The sequence below is a fragment of the Ascaphus truei genome, chromosome 14, assembly GCF_040206685.1.
Source record: "Ascaphus truei isolate aAscTru1 chromosome 14, aAscTru1.hap1, whole genome shotgun sequence".
In the NCBI taxonomy this organism is placed as follows: domain Eukaryota; kingdom Metazoa; phylum Chordata; class Amphibia; order Anura; family Ascaphidae; genus Ascaphus; species Ascaphus truei.
In genome coordinates, this window is record NC_134496.1 from 49,734,436 (window position 1) to 49,754,435 (window position 20,000).

The following is a 20,000-nucleotide window of genomic DNA, read 5'->3' on the forward strand; positions in this document are numbered from 1 at the left end:
AGTGGGAGCGCAGGACAGTAGTGTGAGAGTGCAGGGCAGTGTGTGAGAGTGGGAGCGCAGGCAGTGAGCGAGAGTGGGAGCGCAGGGCAGTGAGTGAGAGTGGGAGCGCAGGACAGTGTGTGAGAGTGCAGGGCAGTGTGTGAGAGTGGGAGCGCAGGGCAGTGTGCGAGAGTGGGAGCGCAGGGCAGTGAGTGAGAGTGGGAGCGCAGGGCAGTGTGTGAGAGTGAGAGTGCAGGGCAGTGAGTGAGAGTGCAGGGCAGTGTGTGAGAGTGGGAGCGCAGGGCAGTGTGCGAGAGTGGGAGCGCAGGGCAGTGTGTGAGAGTGGGAGCGCAGGGCAGTGTGCGAGAGTGGGAGCGCAGGGCAGTGAGTGAGAGTGGGAGCGCAGGACAGTGGTGTGAGAGTGCAGGGCAGTGTGTGAGAGTGGGAGCGCAGGGCAGTGTGCGAGAGTGGGAGCGCAGGGCAGTGAGTGAGAGTGGAGCGCAGGGGCAGGTGTGTGAGAGTGAGAGTGCAGGGCAGTGAGTGAGAGTGGGAGCGCAGGACAGTGTGTGAGAGTGCAGGCAGTGTGTGAGAGTGGGAGCGCAGGCAGTGAGTGAGAGTGGGAGCGCAGGGCAGTGAGTGAGAGTGGGAGCGCAGGGCAGTGTGTGAGAGGGGGAGCGCAGGACAGTGAGTGGGAGCGCAGGGCAGTGTGTGAGAGTGGGAGCGCAGGGCAGTGAGCGAGAGTGGGAGCGCAGGGCAGTGAGTGAGAGTGGAGCGCAGGACAGTGTGTGAGAGTGCAGGGCAGTGTGTGAGAGTGGGAGCGCAGGGCAGTGTGCGAGAGTGGGAGCGCAGGGCAGTGAGTGAGAGTGGGAGCGCAGGGCAGTGTGTGAGAGTGAGAGTGCAGGGCAGTGAGTGAGAGTGCAGGGCAGTGTGTGAGAGTGGGAGCGCAGGGCAGTGTGCGAGAGTGGGAGCGCAGGGCAGTGTGTGAGAGTGGGAGCGCAGGGCAGTGTGCGAGAGTGGGAGCGCAGGGCAGTGAGTGAGAGTGGGAGCGCAGGACAGTGTGTGAGAGTGCAGGGCAGTGTGTGAGAGTGGGAGCGCAGGGCAGTGTGCGAGAGTGGGAGCGCAGGGCAGTGAGTGAGAGTGGGAGCGCAGGACAGTGTGTGAGAGTGCAGGGCAGTGTGTGAGAGTGGGAGCGCAGGGCAGTGTGTGAGAGTGAGAGTGCAGGGCAGTGAGTGAGAGTGGGAGCGCAGGGCAGTGAGTGAGAGTGGGAGCGCAGGGCAGTGAGTGAGAGTGGGAGCGCAGGGCAGTGTGTGAGAGTGCAGGGCAGTGAGTGGGAGCGCAGAGCAGTGAGTGGGAGCGCAGGGCAGTGTGTGAGAGTGGGAGCGCAGAGCAGTGAGTGGGAGCGCAGGGCAGTGTGTGGGAGTGGGAGCGCAGGACAGTGAGTGGGAGCGCAGGGCAGTGTGTGAGTGGGAGCGCAGGGCAGTGTGTGAGAGTGGGAGCGCAGGGCAGTGTGTGAGAGTGAGAGTGCAGGGCAGTGAGTGAGAGTGGGAGCGCAGGGCAGTGAGTGAGAGTGGGAGCGCAGGGCAGTGAGTGGAGTGGGAGCGCAGGGCAGTGTGGTGAGAGTGCAGGGCAGTGAGTGGGAGCGCAGAGCAGTGAGTGGGAGCGCAGGCAGTGTGTGAGAGTGGAGCGCAGAGCAGTGAGTGGGAGCGCAGGGCAGTGTGTGGGAGTGGGAGCGCAGGACAGTGAGTGGAGCGCAGGGCAGTGTGTGAGTGGGAGCGCAGGACAGTGAGTGGGAGCGCAGGGCAGTGTGTGAGTGGGAGCGCAGGACAGTGAGTGGGAGCGCAGGGCTCCCCCACCCCACCCCTCTCCCCCCTCCCTCCCCCTCCCTCACCTTCTGGTGACGGTGTAGATGCGAAGACGAGTATCAGCGTGACGAGGTAGAGCGCAGCAAACACGTACTGCGCCAGGCGAATGTTGCTGCCGCGCTCCGTGATGTAATAGAAGGCGGTGAAAATGTAAACGAATCCCGCAGGATACCTGGGGGGGGGGGAGGGGGGGCGGGACATTCTGGCTACCAAGGTCATGAACTCCAGACCACGGAGAACCCGCAGGAGGTACTGCTCCAGGGGGGGCAGAGTGTGAGGTGGGGGATAGGGAGTGGGGGAGAGGGAGTGGGGGAGAGGGAGTGGGGGGGAGACTGCACGGGGGTGAGGGGGGAGGGAGTGGGGGGCAGAGCGCACGGGGGTGAGGGGGGAGGGAGTGGGGGGCAGAGTGCACGGGGGTGAGGGGGGAGGGAGTGGGGGGCAGAGTGCACGGGGTGAGGGGGGAGGGAGTGGGGGGCAGAGCGCACGGGGTGAGGGGGGAGGGAGTGGTGGGGAGGGAGTGGGGGCAGAGTGCACGGGGGTGAGGGGGAGGGAGTGGGGGGCAGAGTGCACGGGGTGAGGGGGAGGGAGTGGGGGGCAGAGTGCACGGGGTGAGGGGGGAGGGAGTGGTGGGGAGGGAGTGGGGGGCAGAGTGCACGGGGGTGAGGGGGAGGGAGTGGGGGGCAGAGTGCACGGGGGTGAGGGGGGAGGGAGTGGGGGCAGAGCACACGGGGTGAGGGGGGAGGGAGTGGTGGGGAGGGAGTGGGGGGCAGAGTGCACGGGGGGGAGGAGGGAGGAGTGGGGGGCAGAGCGCACGGGGTGAGGGGGGAGGGAGTGGGGGGCAGAGCGCACGGGGGGTGAGGGGGGAGGGAGTGGTGGGGAGGGAGTGGGGGGCAGAGTGCACGGGGGAGGGGGGAGGGAGTGGGGGGCAGAGCGCACGGGGGTGAGGGGGGAGGGAGTGGTGGGGAGGGAGTGGGGGCAGAGTGCACGGGGGGAGGGGGGAGGGAGTGGGGGCAGAGTGCACGGGGGTGAGGGGGGAGGGAGTGGGGGGCAGAGTGCACAGGGGTGAGGGGGGAGGGAGTGGGGGGCAGAGTGCACAGGGGTGAGGGGGGAGGGAGTGGGGGGCAGAGTGCACGGGGGGAGGGGGGGAGGGAGTGGTGGGGAGGGAGTGGGGGGCAGAGTGCACGGGGGGAGGGGGGAGGGAGTGGGGGGGCAGAGTGCACGGGGTGAGGGGGGAGGGAGTGGGGGCAGAGCGCACGGGGGTGAGGGGGGAGGGAGTGGTGGGAGGGAGTGGGGGGCAGAGTGCACGGGGGGAGGGGGGGGAGGGAGTGGGGGGCAGAGTGCACGGGGGTGAGGGGGGAGGGAGTGGGGGGCAGAGTGCACAGGGTGAGGGGGGAGGGAGTGGGGGGCAGAGTGCACAGGGGTGAGGGGGAGGGAGTGGGGGGCAGAGTGCACGGGGGTGAGGGGGGAGGGAGTGGGGGGCAGAGTGCACGGGGGTGAGGGGGGAGGGAGTGGGGGGCAGAGTGCACGGGGGTGAGGGGGGAGGGAGTGAGGGGCAGAGTGGCACAGGGATGAGGGGGGAGGGATGTGAGGGGCAGACTGCACGGGGGTGAGGGGTGAGGGAGTGGGGATGAGGGGAAGGGAGTGAGGGGCAGACTGCACGGGGGTGAGGGGTGAGGGGAGTGGGGGTTGAGGGGGAGGAGTGGGGGGTGAGGGGGAGGAGTGGGGGGTGAGGGGGGAGGGAGTGGGGGGTGAGGGAGTGGGGGGCAGACTGCACGGGGGTGAGGGAGTGGGGGGCAGACTGCACGGGAGTGGGGGGCAGACTGCACGGGGGTGAGGGGGGAAGGAGTGGGGGGGAGAGTGTATGGGGGTGAGGGGGGAGAGTGTACGGGGGGAGAGTGTATGGGGTGAGGGAGTGGGGGGGAGAGTGTACGGGGTGAGAGGGGAGGGGAGTGGGGTGAGGGGAGAGGGAGTGGGGGGGAGAGTGTAAGGGGGTGAGGGGGAGGGAGTGGGGGGGTGAGGGGGGAGGGAGTGGGGGGGTGAGGGGGGGAGTGAGGGCGGGTGTGTGAGGGGGGGGAAGTGAGGGGGGGGGGGGTGAGGGGGGAGGTGGGGGGGGTGAGGGGGGAGGGAGTGGGGGGTGAGGGGGGAGGGAGTGGGGGGGGGAGGGAGTGGGGGGTGAGGGGGAGGGAGTGGGGGGGAGAGTGTACGGGGGTGAGGGGGAGGGAGTGACGGGGGTGAGGGGGGAGGGAGTGGGGGGGTGGGAGTGGGGGGGGGTGAGGAGGGAGGGGGGAGGGAGTGGGGGGGGGGTGAGGAGGGAGGGAGTGGGGGGGGTGAGGAGGGAGGAGTGGGGGGGGTGAGGAGGGAGGGAGTGGGGGGGGTGAGGGGGGGGGGAGTGGGGGGGTGAGGGGGGAGGGAGTGGGGGGGTGAGGGGGGAGGTAGTGGGGGGGGTGAGGGGGGAGGAGTGGGGGGGTGCGGGGGGAGGGAGTGGGGGGGTGAGGGGGAGGGGTGTGGGGGGTGAGGGGGAGGGAGTGGGGGGTGAAGGGGGGAGGGAGTGGAGGGGGAGGGAGTGGGGGGGTGAGGGGGGAGGGAGTGGGGGGGTGAGGGGGGAGGGAGTGGGGGGGTGAGGGGGAGGGAGTGGGGGGGTGAGGGGGGAGGGAGTGGGGGGGTGAGGGGGGAGGGAGTGGGGGGGTGAGGGGGGAGGGAGTGGGGGGGTGAGGGGGGAGGGAGTGGGGGGGTGAGGGGGGAGGGAGTGGGGGGGGAGAGTGTACGGGGGTGAGGGGGGAGGGAGTGGGGGGAGAGTGTACCGGGTGAGGGGGGAGGGAGTGGGGGGGAGAGTGTACCGGGGTGAGGGAGTTGTACCGGGGTGAGGGGGAGGGAGTGGGGGGGGGGAGTGTACCGGGGGGGGAGTGTACCGGGGTGAGGGGGAGGGAGTGGGGGGGGGAGTGTACCGGGGTGAGGGGGAGGGAGTGGGGGGGAGAGTGTACCGGGGTGAGGAGGGAGGGAGTGGGGGGGAGAGTGTACCGGGGTGAGGAGGGAGGGAGTGGGGGGGTGAGGAGGGAGGGAGTGGGGGGGAGAGTGTACCGGGGTGAGGGGGGAGGGAGTGGGGGGGTGAGGGAGTGGGGGGGTGAGGGGGAGGGAGTGGGGGGTGAGGGGGGAGGGAGTGGGGGGTGAGGGGGGAGGGAGTGGGGGGTGAGGGGGGAGGGAGTGGGGGGGTGAGGGGGGAGTGTACCGGGGTGAGGGGGGAGGGAGTGGGGGGTGAGGGGGAGAGTGTACCGGGGTGAGGGGGGAGGGAGTGGGGGGGAGAGTGTACCGGGGTGAGGGAGTGTACCGGGGTGACGGGGGGAGGGGAGTGGGGGGGGGGGAGTGTACCGGGGTGAGGGGGGAGGGAGTGGGGGGGGGGGGAGTGTACCGGGGTGAGGGGGGAGGGAGTGGGGGGGAGAGTGTACCGGGGGAGGGAGTGGGGGGAGAGTGTACCGGGGTGAGGGGGGAGGGAGTGGGGGGGGAGAGTGTACCGGGGTGAGGGGGGAGGGAGTGGGGGGGAGAGTGTACCGGGGTGAGGGGGGAGGGAGTGGGGGGGAGAGTGTACCGGGGTGAGGGGGAGGAGTGGGGGAGAGTGTACCGGGGTGAGGGGGGAGGAGTGGGGGGGAGAGTGTACCGGGGTGAGGGGGGAGGGAGTGGGGGGGTGAGGGGGGAGGGAGTGGGGGGTGAGGAGGGAGAGTGTACCGGGGTGAGGGGGGAGGGAGTGGGGGGTGAGGAGGGAGAGTGTACCGGGGTGAGGGGGAGGGAGTGGGGGGGAGAGTGTACCGGGGTGAGGGGGGAGGGAGTGGGGGGGAGAGTGTACCGGGGTGAGGGGGGAGGGAGTGGGGGGAGAGTGTACCGGGGTGAGGGGGGAGGGAGTGGGGGGGAGAGTGTTCCGGGGTGAGGGGGGAGGGAGTGGGGGGGTGAGGGGGGAGGGAGTGGGGGAGGGAGTGGGGGGGTGAGGGGGGAGGGAGTGGGGGGAGAGTGTACGGGGTGAGGGGGGAGGGAGTGGGGGGGAGAGTGTACCGGGGTGAGGGGGGAGGGAGTGGGGGGGAGAGTGTACCGGGGTGAGGGGGGAGGGAGTGGGGGGAGAGTGTTCCGGGGTGAGGGGGGGGGAGAGTGTTCCGGGGTGAGGGGGGGGGAGAGTGTTCCGGGGTGAGGGGGAGGGAGTGGGGGGAGAGTGTACCGGGGTGAGGGGGAGGGAGTGGGGGGAGAGTGTACCGGGTGAGGGGGGAGGGAGTGGGGGGGAGAGTGTACCGGGGTGAGGGGGAGGGAGTGGTGGGGGAGAGTGTACCGGGGTGAGGGGGGAGGGAGTGGGGGGGAGAGTTACCGGGTGAGGGGGAGGAGTGGGGGGGAGAGTGTACCGGGTGAGGGGAGGGAGTGGGGGGGAGAGTGTACCGGGGTGAGGGGGGAGGGAGTGGGGGGGAGAGTGTACCGGGGTGAGGGGGGAGGGAGTGGGGGGAGAGTGTACCGGGGTGAGGGGGAGGGAGTGGGGGGGAGAGTGTACCGGGTGAGGGAGTGGGGGGGAGAGTGTACCGGGGTGAGGGGGGAGGGAGTGGGGGGGAGAGTGCAGGGGGTGCGAGGGGGGGGGACAGAGTGCAGGGGGTGCGAGGGGGGGGGGACAGAGTGCAGGGGGTGCGAGGGGGGGGGGACAGAGTGCAGGGGTGCGAGGAGGGGGGGGGGACAGAGTGCAGGGGGGGGGACAGAGTGCAGGGGGTGCGAGGGGGGGGGACAGAGTGCAGGGAGTGTGAGGGAGGGGGTGACAGAGTGCACAAGCTGGGTGGGGAGTGTTACAATGTGGTAGTGTCCTGTTTAAATAAGCAGGCATTTTCTTAACCCCCCCCCCCCCCCAGTATTCACCCTACTTCGCATACAAGGGTCGCACCCCTCCCCCTCATACACACAACAGGTTCCCCACTCTCATACTTACACCAGGGGTCCGGTGTCCCCTCGTAGCTGGGTGTAATCGTAGGTTCCATTTACCACCCCCTCCACCTCGTCCATATACGCTTTCCAGTCTATCTCTGTGTCTGCGGGGGAATAGTCATCAGTGAACCGGACAGAACACATTAATCCCCCCCGTATACTCACAGGGCACTCGCTGTATCCCCCCCTGTATACTCACAGGGCACTCGCTGTATCCCCCCCTGCATACTCACAGGGCACTCTCTGTATCCCCCCCTGCATACTCACAGGGCCCTCTCTGTATCCCCCCTGCATACTCACAGGGCACTCTCTGTATCCCCCCTGCATACTCACAGGGCACTCTGTATCCCCCCCGGTATACTCACAGGGCACTCTCTGTATCACCCAGTGAGTGACTCCCAGCTCTGCCAGGGCACAGACAGGCCCCGAGTAGCGCGGTATATCGGGGCTCAGTGAGCAGCTGCTGCTTCTGCTGCCAGCCCCGTCGCAGGGCCTCCCTGAGAGGTGAGCGGGGACCCCCGGGGACCCCCCTGAGTTCGCCCCTCTCCTCCGGAGCCCAGCACCCAGAGCCATGCTTCTGTGTCACAGCCAAACCGGCCCGACCAGAAACACTGGGCGGAACTAGGGGCCCAGGAGGGGACTGCGGGGGGCAGATCCGGGTCTGACAGGGGGGGGGGGGGGGCAGATCCGGGTCTGACAGGGGGGGGGGGGGGCAGATCCGGGTCTGACAGGGGGGGGGGGGGCAGATCCGGGTCTGACGGGGAGGGGGGGGGCAGATCCGGGTCTGACGGGGGGGGGGGGCAGATCCGGGTCTGACGGGGGGGGGGGGGGGGGGGCAGATCCGGGTCTGACGGGGGGGGGGCAGATCCGGGTCTGACAGGGGGGGGGGGCAGATCCGGGTCTGACAGGGGGGGGGGCAGATCCGGGTCTGACAGGGGGGCAGATCCGGGTATAAAGGGGGGGGGGGGCAGATCCGGGTCTGACAGGGGGGGGGAGATCCGGGTCTGACAGGGGGGGGGGGGGCAGATCCGGGTCTGACAGAGGGGGGGGGGGCAGATCCGGGTCTGACAGGGGGGGGGGGGCAGATCCGGGTCTGACAGGGGGGGGGCAGATCCGGGTCTGACAGGGGGGGGGGGCAGATCCGGGTCTGACAGGGGGGGGGGGCAGATCCGGGTCTGACAGGGCGGGGGGCAGATCCGGGTCTGACAGGGGGAGGGGGGCAGATCTGGGTCTGACACCTGAGGGATAATTACAGGGGGGGGTAGGGGGGATTGGGCAAATACAGGCATGACACCTCGGTGGGAGGGCAGACATAGGTATGACACCTTGGGGGGGCAGATTCAGGTATGACACCTGGGGGGGGTGCAGGTGCAGGTATGACACCTGGTGGGGCAGATTCAGGTATGACACCTGGGGGGGGTGCAGGTGCAGGTATGACACCTGGTGGGGCAGATACAGGTATGACACCTGGGGGGGCAGATACAGGTATGACACCTGGGGGGAGCAGATACAGGTATGACACCTGGGGGGGGGCAGATATAGGTATGACACCTGGGGGGGGGCAGATACAGGTATGACACCTGGGGGGAGCAGATACAGGTATGACACCTGGGGGGGGGGGAAGATACAGGTATGACACCTGGGGGGAGCAGATACAGGTATGACACCTGGGGGAGGGGGGTGGCAGATACAGGTATGACACCTGGGGGAAGCAGATACAGGTATGACACCTGGGGGGAGCAGATACAGGTATGACACCTGGGGGGGGGGCAGATACAGGTATGACACCTGGGGGGAGCAGATACAGGTATGACACCTGGGGGGAGCAGATACAGGTATGACACCTGGGGGGGGGGCAGATACAGGTATGACACCTGGGGGGTCTGGCCGATGGTAGAATGTTTCTCTTTACCGTTTTACAACAATGAGACGCAGGTTTATATTGACGGATCGTCATTGTGTCATTGTTCCCACATTCCCCGGGGCTATTACCACATTCCCCGGGGCATTTACCACATTCCCCTGGGCTCTCACCACATTCACTGGGATTATTACCACAATCACCAGGGTTATTACCACACTCACCGGGGTTATTACCACATTCACCGGGGTTATTACCACATTCCCCGGGGTATTTACCACATTCCTCTGGGTATTTACCACATTCCCCTGGGCTCTCACCACATTCACCGGGGTTATTACCACAATCACTGGGGTTATTACCACAATCACCGGGGTTATGACCACATTCACCGGGGTTATGACCACATTCACCGGGGTTATTACCACATTCACCGGGGTTATTACCACATTCACCGGGGTTATTACCACATTCACCGGGGTTATTAAACTCAAACATTTATTTGCAATACATTCTGTGAGGGCAGAGCCATTTCTGAGTTTGCATTGATATCTGGTTCGGGCGCCAGTACATCTGGGTATATTTATATCATCTGAACCTATATATCTTTATGTATATAGCGCTGTCCATGTACACCGCGCTTCCCAGCAGTAACCCGCGGGATATAATAATATAACACAGAATGGGAAGAAGCGCTTCAGACATAAAAGTAACATTAGGTAAAGGAGTCCCTGTCCCGCAGAGCTTACACTCTAATATTTATCATCAGTGCTTGTTTTTAAGTGAAAGGTAGCGGTTCTCGGGCTCTTACCTTCTCCTACTCTATCTCCGTCGTGTGATATCGTGACGTCACGTCATGGCAACGGGGCAGTGCGTAATGTCGCGGCGTCACCTTGTCATGGCAACGCGGCGCCATGTGACGTCACAGCTCCATTTGACGCTGCATTGCCATAGCGGCGCGTCGTTACAAGAAGGTGAGCACCGGAGATTGGGAGCAGCAGGAGGAGAAGATCAGAGCAGAATGTGACGGCAGGAGCTGGTACTCTGTACCGGCTGTACCGTCACCATAAAAAGCCCGGTATCTCGCCAGCCTCGGCCCTTGTCTCCCCACTGCCGGATGGAGCCTCCTCAATGGTCTTCCCGGTGCTGCGGTTGTAGCCTCTCGTCTCCACGTTGCTCCCAACACAGGTAATGTGCAGGTAGTGTGCAGAGCAATGTGCAGGTAGTGTGCAGAGCAATGTGCAGAGTAATGTGCAGAACAATGTGCAGGTAGTGTGCAGAGCAATGTGCAGGTAGTGTGCAGAGCAATGTGCAGGTAGTGTGCAGAGCAATGTGCAGGTAGTGTGCAGGTAGTGTGCAGGTAGTGTGCAGAGCAATGTGCAGGTAGTGTGCAGAGCAATGTGCAGGTAGTGTGCAGAGCAATGTGCAGGTAGTGTGCAGAGCAATGTGCAGGTAGTGTGCAGAGCAATGTGCAGGTAGTGTGCAGAGCAATGTGCAGGTAGTGTGCAGAGCAATGTGCAGGTAGTGTGCAGAGCAATGTGCAGGTAGTGTGCAGGTAGTGTGCAGAGCAATGTGTGTCTGTGTATACTGTATATCTCAATAATATGCAGAGCAGTATATATTTATATCTGTATATCACCGGCATGACACTGCATGCGTTTGCGACGTGACGTGTGAGTGACACTGTGTGTCTCCCGTGTGACGCACAGACACGTCGGGCGCGAGCTGGCGATTTCGTGCCTGCATCTTTGACCTGGTCATCGAGGACGTTGGACACCAGGTTGGTGGAAGAGAAGTTCCCATGGAGGGTGATCCTGGGGACCGTCACCCTGCTTGGCCAAGTGCTGAGCAAAATGAGCGGCTGGGCCAACCTGTGTGTACATGCGTGTGTGTACATGCGTGTGTGTGTGTGTACACCAACTGCAACACAACTCTCTTCCGTCTCTGCTTTCAAGGGCCACACTCTCTTCTCCCCCTCGACCCCACAGGCAGACACAGAACTTGATGGGTCCACCAGGTCTCGCCACCAGGTCCATTCTCATATCTGCAGTGGAACCTCAGACCCTGTTATATACTTCTGTTCCTGTCATATTTAGGATCCTCTTGTGTCTATCCCACGGGATTCCCTTACTGTATTAGCCTCTGCCACCTCGGTTGGGAGTCTATGCCATGCACCCACCACCGTTTGTGTGAAGAAGTACTTGGGGAGTTAGGAGTGAGACCCCTGGCTTTTATAGGGAGTCAGGGAAGAGCAAGGACTGCTGTGGGGGCCCGGTACCTGCAGTGGAGGTCCAGGGTACATGCTGAGGGTGAAGCCCCAAGAACTGCCTGTAACCACTGTGACCTGTGTATGCTGACCATCTGCAGTGTGTGACCTGTGTATGCTGACCATCTGCAGTGTGTGACCTGTGTATGCTGACCACCTGCAGTGTGTGACCTGTGTATGCTGACCACCTGCAGTGTGTGACCTGTGTATGCTGACCACCTGCAGTGTGTGATCTGTGTATGCTGACCACCTGCAGTGTGTGATCTGTGTATGCTGACCATTTGCAGTGTGAGACCTGTGTATGCTGACCACCTGCAGTGTGTGACCTGTGTATGCTGACCATCTGCAGTGTGTGACCTGTGTATGCTGACCATCTGCAGTGTGTGACCTGTGTATGCTGACCATCTGCAGTGTGTGACCTGTGTATGCTGACCATCTGCAGTGTGTGACCTGTGTATGCTGACCACCTGCAGTGTGTGACCTGTGTATGCTGACCACCTGCAGTGTGTGACCTGTGTATGCTGACCACCTGCAGTGTGTGATCTGTGTATGCTGACCACCTGCAGTGTGTGATCTGTGTATGCTGACCATTTGCAGTGTGAGACCTGTGTATGCTGACCACCTGCAGTGTGTGACCTGTGTATGCTGACCACCTGCAGTGTGTGACCTGTGTATGCTGACCATCTGCAGTGTGTGACCTGTGAATGCTGACCATCTGCAGTGTGTGACCTGTGTATGCTGACCATCTGCAGTGTGTGACCTGTGTATGCTGACCATCTGCAGTGTGTGACCTGTGTATGCTGACCATCTGCAGTGTGTAAGAATAGTGTGTTCCCGTTCATATACCTTCCTGCCTGAGACTGCAATCTATCAGGGGAAGGGCAAGGAATTTCTCCTGTAGGATTGTCCCCACATCCCTGGGGCGCTGTCACCGTGAGGATGAATCAGTTCTCCCCTATAACAACGCGGGAGACTCAGATCTCCTGTGAGGCAGCAGGCATGCACCACACCGTGTGACAATGCAATCTCCCAGAGTTTGGGGGGAGATGTGTTACATATAGGAAAGTTCCATTCATATCGCCCTTCTCTCCTCCGAGTTGTACATGTTGGGATCCTACTGTATGACTCCTACAGCACTGCTTTGTTATCCATCCTCAGCGTGGCCCCCTGTACTACACTGAGCTGACCACTGGGTGGTGATGTGAGTCTGGGATGCTGCACCTGGTGCTAGAATAGCAGAGGTGACCAGCTGAGCGGCAGCTGTGTGTGCTGTGTGCTGTCAGTGTGTGCTGTGTGCTGTGTGCTGTCAGTGTGTGCTGTCAGTGTGTGCTGTGTGCTGTGTGCTGTCAGTGTGTGCTGTGTGCTGTCAGTGTGTGCTGTGTCTTCTCTCACCAAATTCTTATTGTGTGACACATCTGCTCGTCCCAGTAATTTGCTGATGCTCTCTTCTCCGGGCTATCTCCTTTCTGTCCTAATATCTCATTTCAGGGCTGTTTCCTTTCTGAAAGTACAGGAGATGTCTCTGTGTCCCGCTGTCACGCTGCCTGCACAGTACAGGGGATGTCTCTGTGCCCCGCTGTCACGCTGCCTGCACAGTACAGGAGGTGTCTCTGTGTCCCGCTGTCACGCTGCCTGCACAGTACAGGGGATGTCTCTGTGTCCCGCTGTCACGCTGCCTGCACAGTACAGGGGATGTCTCTGTGTCCCGCTGTCACGCTGCCTGCACAGTACAGGGGATGTCTCTGTGCCCCGCTGTCACACTGCCTGCACAGTACAGGGGATGTCTCTGTGCCCCGCTGTCACACTGCCTGCACAGTACAGGGGATGTCTCTGTGCCCCGCTGTCACACTGCCTGCACAGTACAGGAGGTGTCTCTGTGTCCCGCTGTCACACTGCCTGCACAGTACAGGGGATGTCTCTGTGCCCCGCTGTCACACTGCCTGCACAGTACAGGAGATGTCTCTGTGTCCTGCTGTCACACTGCCTGCACAGTACAGGGGATGTCTCTGTGTCCCGCTGTCACACTGTCTGCACAGTACAGGGGATGTCTTTGTGCCCCGCTGTGACACTGCCTGCACAGTACAGGGGATGTCTTTGTGCCCCGCTGTCACACTGTCTGCACAGTACAGGGGATGTCTCTGTGCCCCGCTGTCACACTGCCTGCACAGTACAGGGGATGTCTCTGTGCCCCGCTGTCACACTGCCTGCACAGTACAGGAGGTGTCTCTGTGTCCCGCTGTCACACTGCCTGCACAGTACAGGGGATGTCTCTGTGCCCCGCTGTCACACTGCCTGCACAGTACAGGAGATGTCTCTGTGTCCTGCTGTCACACTGCCTGCACAGTACAGGGGATGTCTCTGTGTCCCGCTGTCACACTGCCTGCACAGTACAGGAGATGTCTCTGTGCCCCGCTGTCACACTGCCTGCACAGTACAGGAGATGTCTCTGTGTCCCGCTGTCACACTGCCTGCACAGTACAGGGGATGTCTCTGTGCCCCGCTGTCACACTGCCTGCACAGTACAGGAGATGTCTCTGTGTCCTGCTGTCACACTGCCTGCACAGTACAGGGGATGTCTTTGTGCCCCGCTGTGACACTGCCTGCACAGTACAGGGGATGTCTCTGTGCCCCGCTGTCACACTGCCTGCACAGTACAGGGGATGTCTCGGTGTCCCGCTGTCATACTGCCTGCACAGTACAGGGGATGTCTCTGTGTCCTGCTGTCACACTGCCTGCACAGTACAGGGGATGTCTCTGTGTCCCGCTGTGACACTGCCTGCACAGTACAGGAGGTCTCTCTGTGCCCCGCTGTCACACTGCCTGCACAGTACAGGAGGTGTCTCTGTGTCCCACTGTCACACTGCCTGCACAGTACAGGGGGTGTCTCTGTGTCCCGCTGTCACACTGCCTGCACAGTACAGGATGTGTCTCTGTGTCCCGCTGTCACACTGCCTGCACAGTACAGGAGGTGTCCATGTGTCCCGCTGTCACACTGCCTGCACAGTACAGGAGGGGTCTCTGTGTCCCGCTGTCACACTGCCTGCGCAGTACAGGGGATGTCTCTGTGTCCCGCTGTCACACTGCCTGCACAGTACAGGGGATGTCTCTGTGTCCCGCTGTCACACTGCCTGCACAGTACAGGGGATGTCTCTGTGTCCCCGCTGTCACACTGCCTGCACAGTACAGGAGGTCTCTCTGTGTCCCGCTGTCACACTGCCTGCACAGTATAGGGGATGTCTCTGTGTCCCCGCTGTCACACTGCCTGCACAGTACAGGGGATGTCTCTGTGTCCCACTGTCACACTGCCTGCACAGTACAGGGGATGTCTCTGTGTCCCGCTGTCACACTGCCTGCACAGTACAGGGGATGTCTCTGTGTCCCGCTGTCACACTGCCTGCACAGTACAGGGGATGTCTCTGTGTCCCGCTGTCACACTGCCTGCACAGTACAGGGGATGTCTCTGTGTCCCGCTGTCACACTGCCTACACAGTACAGGGGATGTGTCTGTGTCACGCTGTCACACTGCCTGCACAGTACAGGGGATGTCTCTGTGTCCCGCTGTCACACTGCACAGTAGAGGGGATGTCTCTGTGTCCCGCTGTCACACTGCCTGCATAGTACAAGAGGGTTCTCTGTGTCCTGCTGTCACATTGCCTGAACAGTACAGGGGATGTCTCTGTGCCCCGCTGTCACACTGCCTGCACAGTACAGGAGGGGTCCCTGTGTCCCGCTGTCACACTGCATGCACAGTACAGGAGGGGTCTCTGTGTCCCGCTGTCACACTGCCTGCACAGTACAGGAGGTGTCTCGCTGTCACACTGCCTGCACAGTACAGGGGATGTCTCCGTGTCCCGCTGTCACACTGCCTGCACAGTACAGGGGATGTCTCTGTGTCCCCGCTGTCACACTGCCTGCACAGTACAGGGGATGTCTCTGTGTCCCTCTGTCACACTGCCTGCACAGTACAGGGGATGTCTCTGTGTCTCGCTGTCACACTGCCTGCACAGTACAGGAGGTGTTTCTGTGTCCCGCTGTCACACTGCCTGCACAGTACAGGAGATGTCTCTGTGTCCCTCTGTCACACTGCCTGCACAGTACAGGAGGGGTCTCTGTGTCCCGCTGTCACAGTGCCTGCACAGTACAGGGGATGTCTCTGTGTCCCGCTGTCACACTGCCTGCACAGTCAGGAGGTGTCTCTGTGTCCTGCTGTCACACTGCCTGCACAGTACAGGGGATATCTCTGTGTCCCGCTGTCACACTGCCTGCACAGTACAGGAGGGGTCTCTGTGTCCCGCTGTCACACTGCCTGCACAGTACAGGAGGTGTCTCTGTGTCATGCTGTCACACTGCCTGCACAGTACAGGGGATGTCTCCGTGTCCCGCTGTCACACTGCCTGCACAGTACAAGGGATGTCTCTGTGTCCCGCTGTCACACTGCCTGCACAGTACAGGAGGTGTCTCTGTGCCCCGCTGTCACACTGCCTGCACAGTACAGGGGATGTCTCTGTGCCCCGCTGTCACACTGCCTGCACAGTACAGGGAATGTCTCCGTGTCCTGCTGTCACACTGCCTGCACAGTACAGGGGATGTCTCTGTGTCCCACTGTCACACTGCCTGCACAGTACAGGAGGTCTCTCTGTGTCATGCTGTCACACTGCCTGCACAGTACAGGGGATGTCTCTGTGTCCCGCTGTCACACAGCCTGCACAGTACAAGGGATGTCTCTGTGTCCCGCTGTCACACTGCCTGCACAGTATAGGGGATGTCTGTGTCCCGCTGTCACACTGCCTGCACAGTACAGGAGGTGTCTCTGTGTCCCGCTGTCACACTGCCTGCACAGTACAGGAGGTGTTTCTGTGTCCTTCTGTCACACTGCCTGCACAGTACAGGAGGTGTCTCTGTGTCCCGCTGTCACACTGCCTGCACAGTACAGGAGGTGTCTCTGTGTCCCCGCTGTCACACTGCCTGCACAGTACAGGGGATGTCTCTGTGCCCCACTGTCACACTGCCTGCACAGTACAGGGGATGTCTGTGTCCCGCTGTCACACTGCCTGCACAGTACAGGGGATGTCTCTGTGTCCCGCTGTCACACTGCCTGCACAGTACAGGGGATGTCTCTGTCCTGCTGTCACACTGCCTGCACAGTACAGGAGGTGTCTCTGTGTCCTGCTGTCACACTGCCTGCACAGTACAGGAGGTGTCTCTGTGTCCCGCTGTCACACTGCCTGCACAGTACAGGGGATGTCTCTGTGTCCCGCTGTCACACTGCCTGCACAGTACAGGAGGTGTCTCTGTGTCCTGCTGTCACACTGCCTGCACAGTACAGGAGGTGTCTCTGTGTCCTGCTGTCACACTGCCTGCACAGTAGGCATCTGCGAAAGAACCCTGGAAGTGTGGATCATGGGTCATTCCTTCATCCATTGGACACACGATTGGGCGAAGGATCAGCGGTGCGGCCAGCAGCTGGGTTTGTGGAGGAGAGGAGGAATTTGCGTTGGGAGGAGAGGAATGTGCTTGGTTGATCTGCAACCGGTTCTGGACAAGACGCTAGCAGAATTTCAGGTGAAAGCGGATGTTATTTTGCTACACCTCGGGGGGAATGACCTGGCCGACACCAAAGTACGAGGTAATTTATGGGTTACAACGGGGATTCAATGCGGCGGTAAAACTCTTAAGCGCAGAGAAATTGACGCCAAGGACAGCATCTTGCACAGAAGGGACGGCGTGCTTCTACCGCCAAAGGGTTTGGAGGTGTTCCTAAGTAACACCAAGGGGATATTGTGGGAAGAATTAAGGTCAGAGGTCGCAACTTTGGGTGGGCGTGTCGGCCCCCAGGGGAGCCGGTGCCCGGCAGTGGGGCTCGGAGTGGCGGTGCTGCCGCGCCAGCCAAGCTCAGGAGATGGAGAACGGCCGAGGACTTTAGGGTCCGCCTTTCAGCTGGAGCCCCGAGAACAGCTCAGCAGGCTGGAGGCGCTGGCTTTAGGGCCGCCCTATGCCCAATCAATGCTGGTAAAAGGCTGGGCCTAAGCTGACTCTAGGGGTGGGAGGGGGAGGGAATGCAGCCTAACATTGGCTGATAAGGATCTTCCCCTCTGGTTTTGCAGTGCTTAGGGTGGGGAGGAGCGAGCGTGGCCAGTAGCTGGCCGCTGGACAAGGGTCTCCCCCCCCCCATTCGCATGGATCATGCTGGGCTGGCGGGTTTTAACCGCGGATGTTATAAATAAATCTGTGTCCTTTTCTTCCAACGCTGTACGTGGTCTCACGTTATTTGGTTTAGCGTTACAAGGAAGGTAAGTTGGGTTTGGACCACTCTCCTCTCACGCGGCCTCTCCCCTTGCGCTCTCTCACACGGTCTCTCTTACGCTCTCTCTCACGCTATCTCTCACACGGTCTCTCCTGTCACGTGGTCTCTCCTCGCTCTCTCAGGTGGTCTCTCCTCGTTCCCACGTGATCTCTCCTCTCGCACTCTCTCACGCGGTCTCTCTCACACGGTCTCTCCTCTCACGCGGTCTCTCCTCACTCTCGCATGGTCTCTCCTCTCGCTCTCGCGCGGTCCCACCTCTCACGTGGTCTCTCCTCGCTCTCGCGCGGTCTCTCCTCTCGCTCTCACATGGTCTCTCCTCTCACGTGGTCTCTCCTCGCTCTCTCGCAGTCTCTCCTCTTGCGCTTTCTCTCACGTGGTCTCTCCTTGCTCTCTCACATGGTCTCTCTTCGCTCTCTCACGTGGTTTCTTGCGCTCTCTCACACGGTCTCCTCTCACGTGGTCTCTCCTCGCTCTCTCTCTCACGTGGTCTCTCCTCTCGCTCTCACACGGTCTCTCCTCTCGCTCTCACATGGTCTCTCCTCTCACGCGGACTCTCCTCGCTCTCTCACGTGGTCTCTCCTCGCTCTCTCACGCGGTCTCTTGCGCTCTCTCTCACACGGTCTCCTCTCACGTGGTCTCTCCTCGCTCTCTCATGGTCTCTCTTGCGCTCTCTCTCTCACGTGGTCTCTCCTCGCTCTCTCACATGGTCTCTCCGCTCACGTGGTCTCTCCTTGCTCTCTCACGCGGTCTCTCCTCTCGCTGTCCTCTCGCTCTCACGCGGTCTCTCCTCGCTCTCTCACGTGGTCTCTCCTCGCTCTCACGCGCTCTCTTCTCTCGCTCTCCTCTCGCTCTCATGCGGTCTCTCCTCGCTCTCTCACGTGGTCTCTCCTCTCGCGGTCTATCCTCGCTCTCTCACGCGCTCTCTTCTCTCGCTCTCCTCTCGCTCTCACGCGGTCTCTCCTCGCTCTCTCACGTGGTCTCTCCTCTCGCGGTCTCCCCTCGCTCTCTAACGCGCTCTCTTCTCTCACACTCTATATAAAACTGACGCAGGATAAAGACGTGCCTATTTATACTGACAGCTCAATTATTACATAATCATGCATATCAAGAGCTCTGCGTATAGGGTGCAGTCAGTGTTATACAGAGAGAAAGTGGTGTTTAGGGCGCAGTGTTATTCAGAGAGAGAGAGCGGTGTATAAGGCACAGTGTTATACAGAGAGCCCTGCATATAGGGTGCAGTTTTATAGGGTGATAGAGCTGCATATAGGGGGCAATGTTATACAGAGAGTTCTGCGTATAGGGTCTAGTATTATACAGCGAGAGCTGCGTATAGGGTGCAGTGTTGTACAAAGCTCTGCATATTGGGTGCAGAGTTACACAGAGAGCTTTGCATATAGGGCACAGTGTTATACAGAGAGGGCTCTGCATATGGGGTGCAGTGTTATTCAGAAAAAATTCTGCATATTGTGTGGTGATAGAGTGAAAGCTGCATATAGGACGCAGTATTATACAGAGCGAGTTCTGCATATAGTGTGGTGTTATACAGAGAGAGAGGAATAAAATGAATGCTCGGTTCTCAGGATGACTCAGCTTTATTGTGACCAGAAAAAGACGCTTAATATCGAGTAACGATTCCGTGCAGAAAGAAGTATAAAATTAAAAACAGTTATTAAGTCCCATAAACGCCCCCGTTATACCACCGTCACACCCGTCCGCAATGTGACCCCGCTATACCACCGTCAAACCTGTACGCAATGTGACCCCGTTATACCACCGTCACACCCGTCCGCAATGTGACCCCGCTATACCACCGTCACACCCGTCCGCAATGTGACTCCGCTATACCACCGTCACACCTGTACGCAATGTGACCCCGTTATACCACCGTCACACCCGTCCACAATGTGACCCCGCTATACCACCGTCACACCCGTCCGCAATGTGACCCCGCTATACCACTGTCACACCTGTACGCAATGTGACCCCGCTATACCACCGTCACACCCGGCTGCAATGTGACCCCGCTATACCACCGTCACACCCGGCTGCAATGTGACCCCGCTATACCACGTCACACCTGTACGCAATGTGACCCCGCTATACCACCGTCACACCCGTCCGCAATGTGACCCCGCTATACCACCGTCACACCTGTACGCAATGTGACCCCGTTATACCACCGTCACACCCGGCTGCAATGTTACCCCGCTATACCACCGTCACACCCGTCCACAATGTGACCCCGCTATACCACCGTCACACCTGGCTGCAATGTGACCCCGTTATACCACCGTCACACCCGTCTGCAATGTGACCCCGTTATACCACCGTCACACCCGTCCACAATGTGACCCCGTTATACCACCGTCACACCCGGCTGAAATGTGACCCCGTTATACCACCGTCACACTCGGCCGCAATGTGACCCCGTTATACCACCTTCACACCCGTCCACAATGTGACCCCGCTATACCACCGTCACACCCGGCTGCAATGTGACCCCGTTATACCACCGTCACACCCGGCCGCAATGTGACCCCGTTATACCACCATCACACCTGTCCACAATGTGACCCCATTATACCACCGTCACACCCGGCCGCAATGTGACCCCGTTATACCACCGTCACACCGGGCTGCAATGTGACCCCGCTGTACCACCGTCACACCCGGCTGCAATGTGACCCTGTTATACCACCGTCACACCCGGCCACAATGTGACCCCATTATACCACCGTCACACCCGGCCGCAATGTGACCCCGTTATACCACCATCACACCCGGCTG

At 61.3% G+C, this 20,000-nt stretch overlaps 1 protein-coding gene across 1 annotated transcript in view; it reads right to left on the reverse strand.

Annotated features, from left to right (window-relative positions):
• Positions 1–7,454, reverse strand: part of ALG3 (ALG3 alpha-1,3- mannosyltransferase) — a 7,897-nt gene extending 443 nt beyond the window's left edge. The window contains 5 exon segments of the mRNA XM_075569438.1: positions 1,868–2,013; positions 6,787–6,886; positions 7,148–7,193; positions 7,195–7,299; positions 7,302–7,454. Coding sequence (XP_075425553.1) covers positions 1,868–2,013; positions 6,787–6,886; positions 7,148–7,193; positions 7,195–7,299; positions 7,302–7,355 — 451 coding nt within the window. The 5' untranslated portion in view covers positions 7,356–7,454.
• Positions 7,455–20,000: the final 12,546 nt, after the last annotated feature.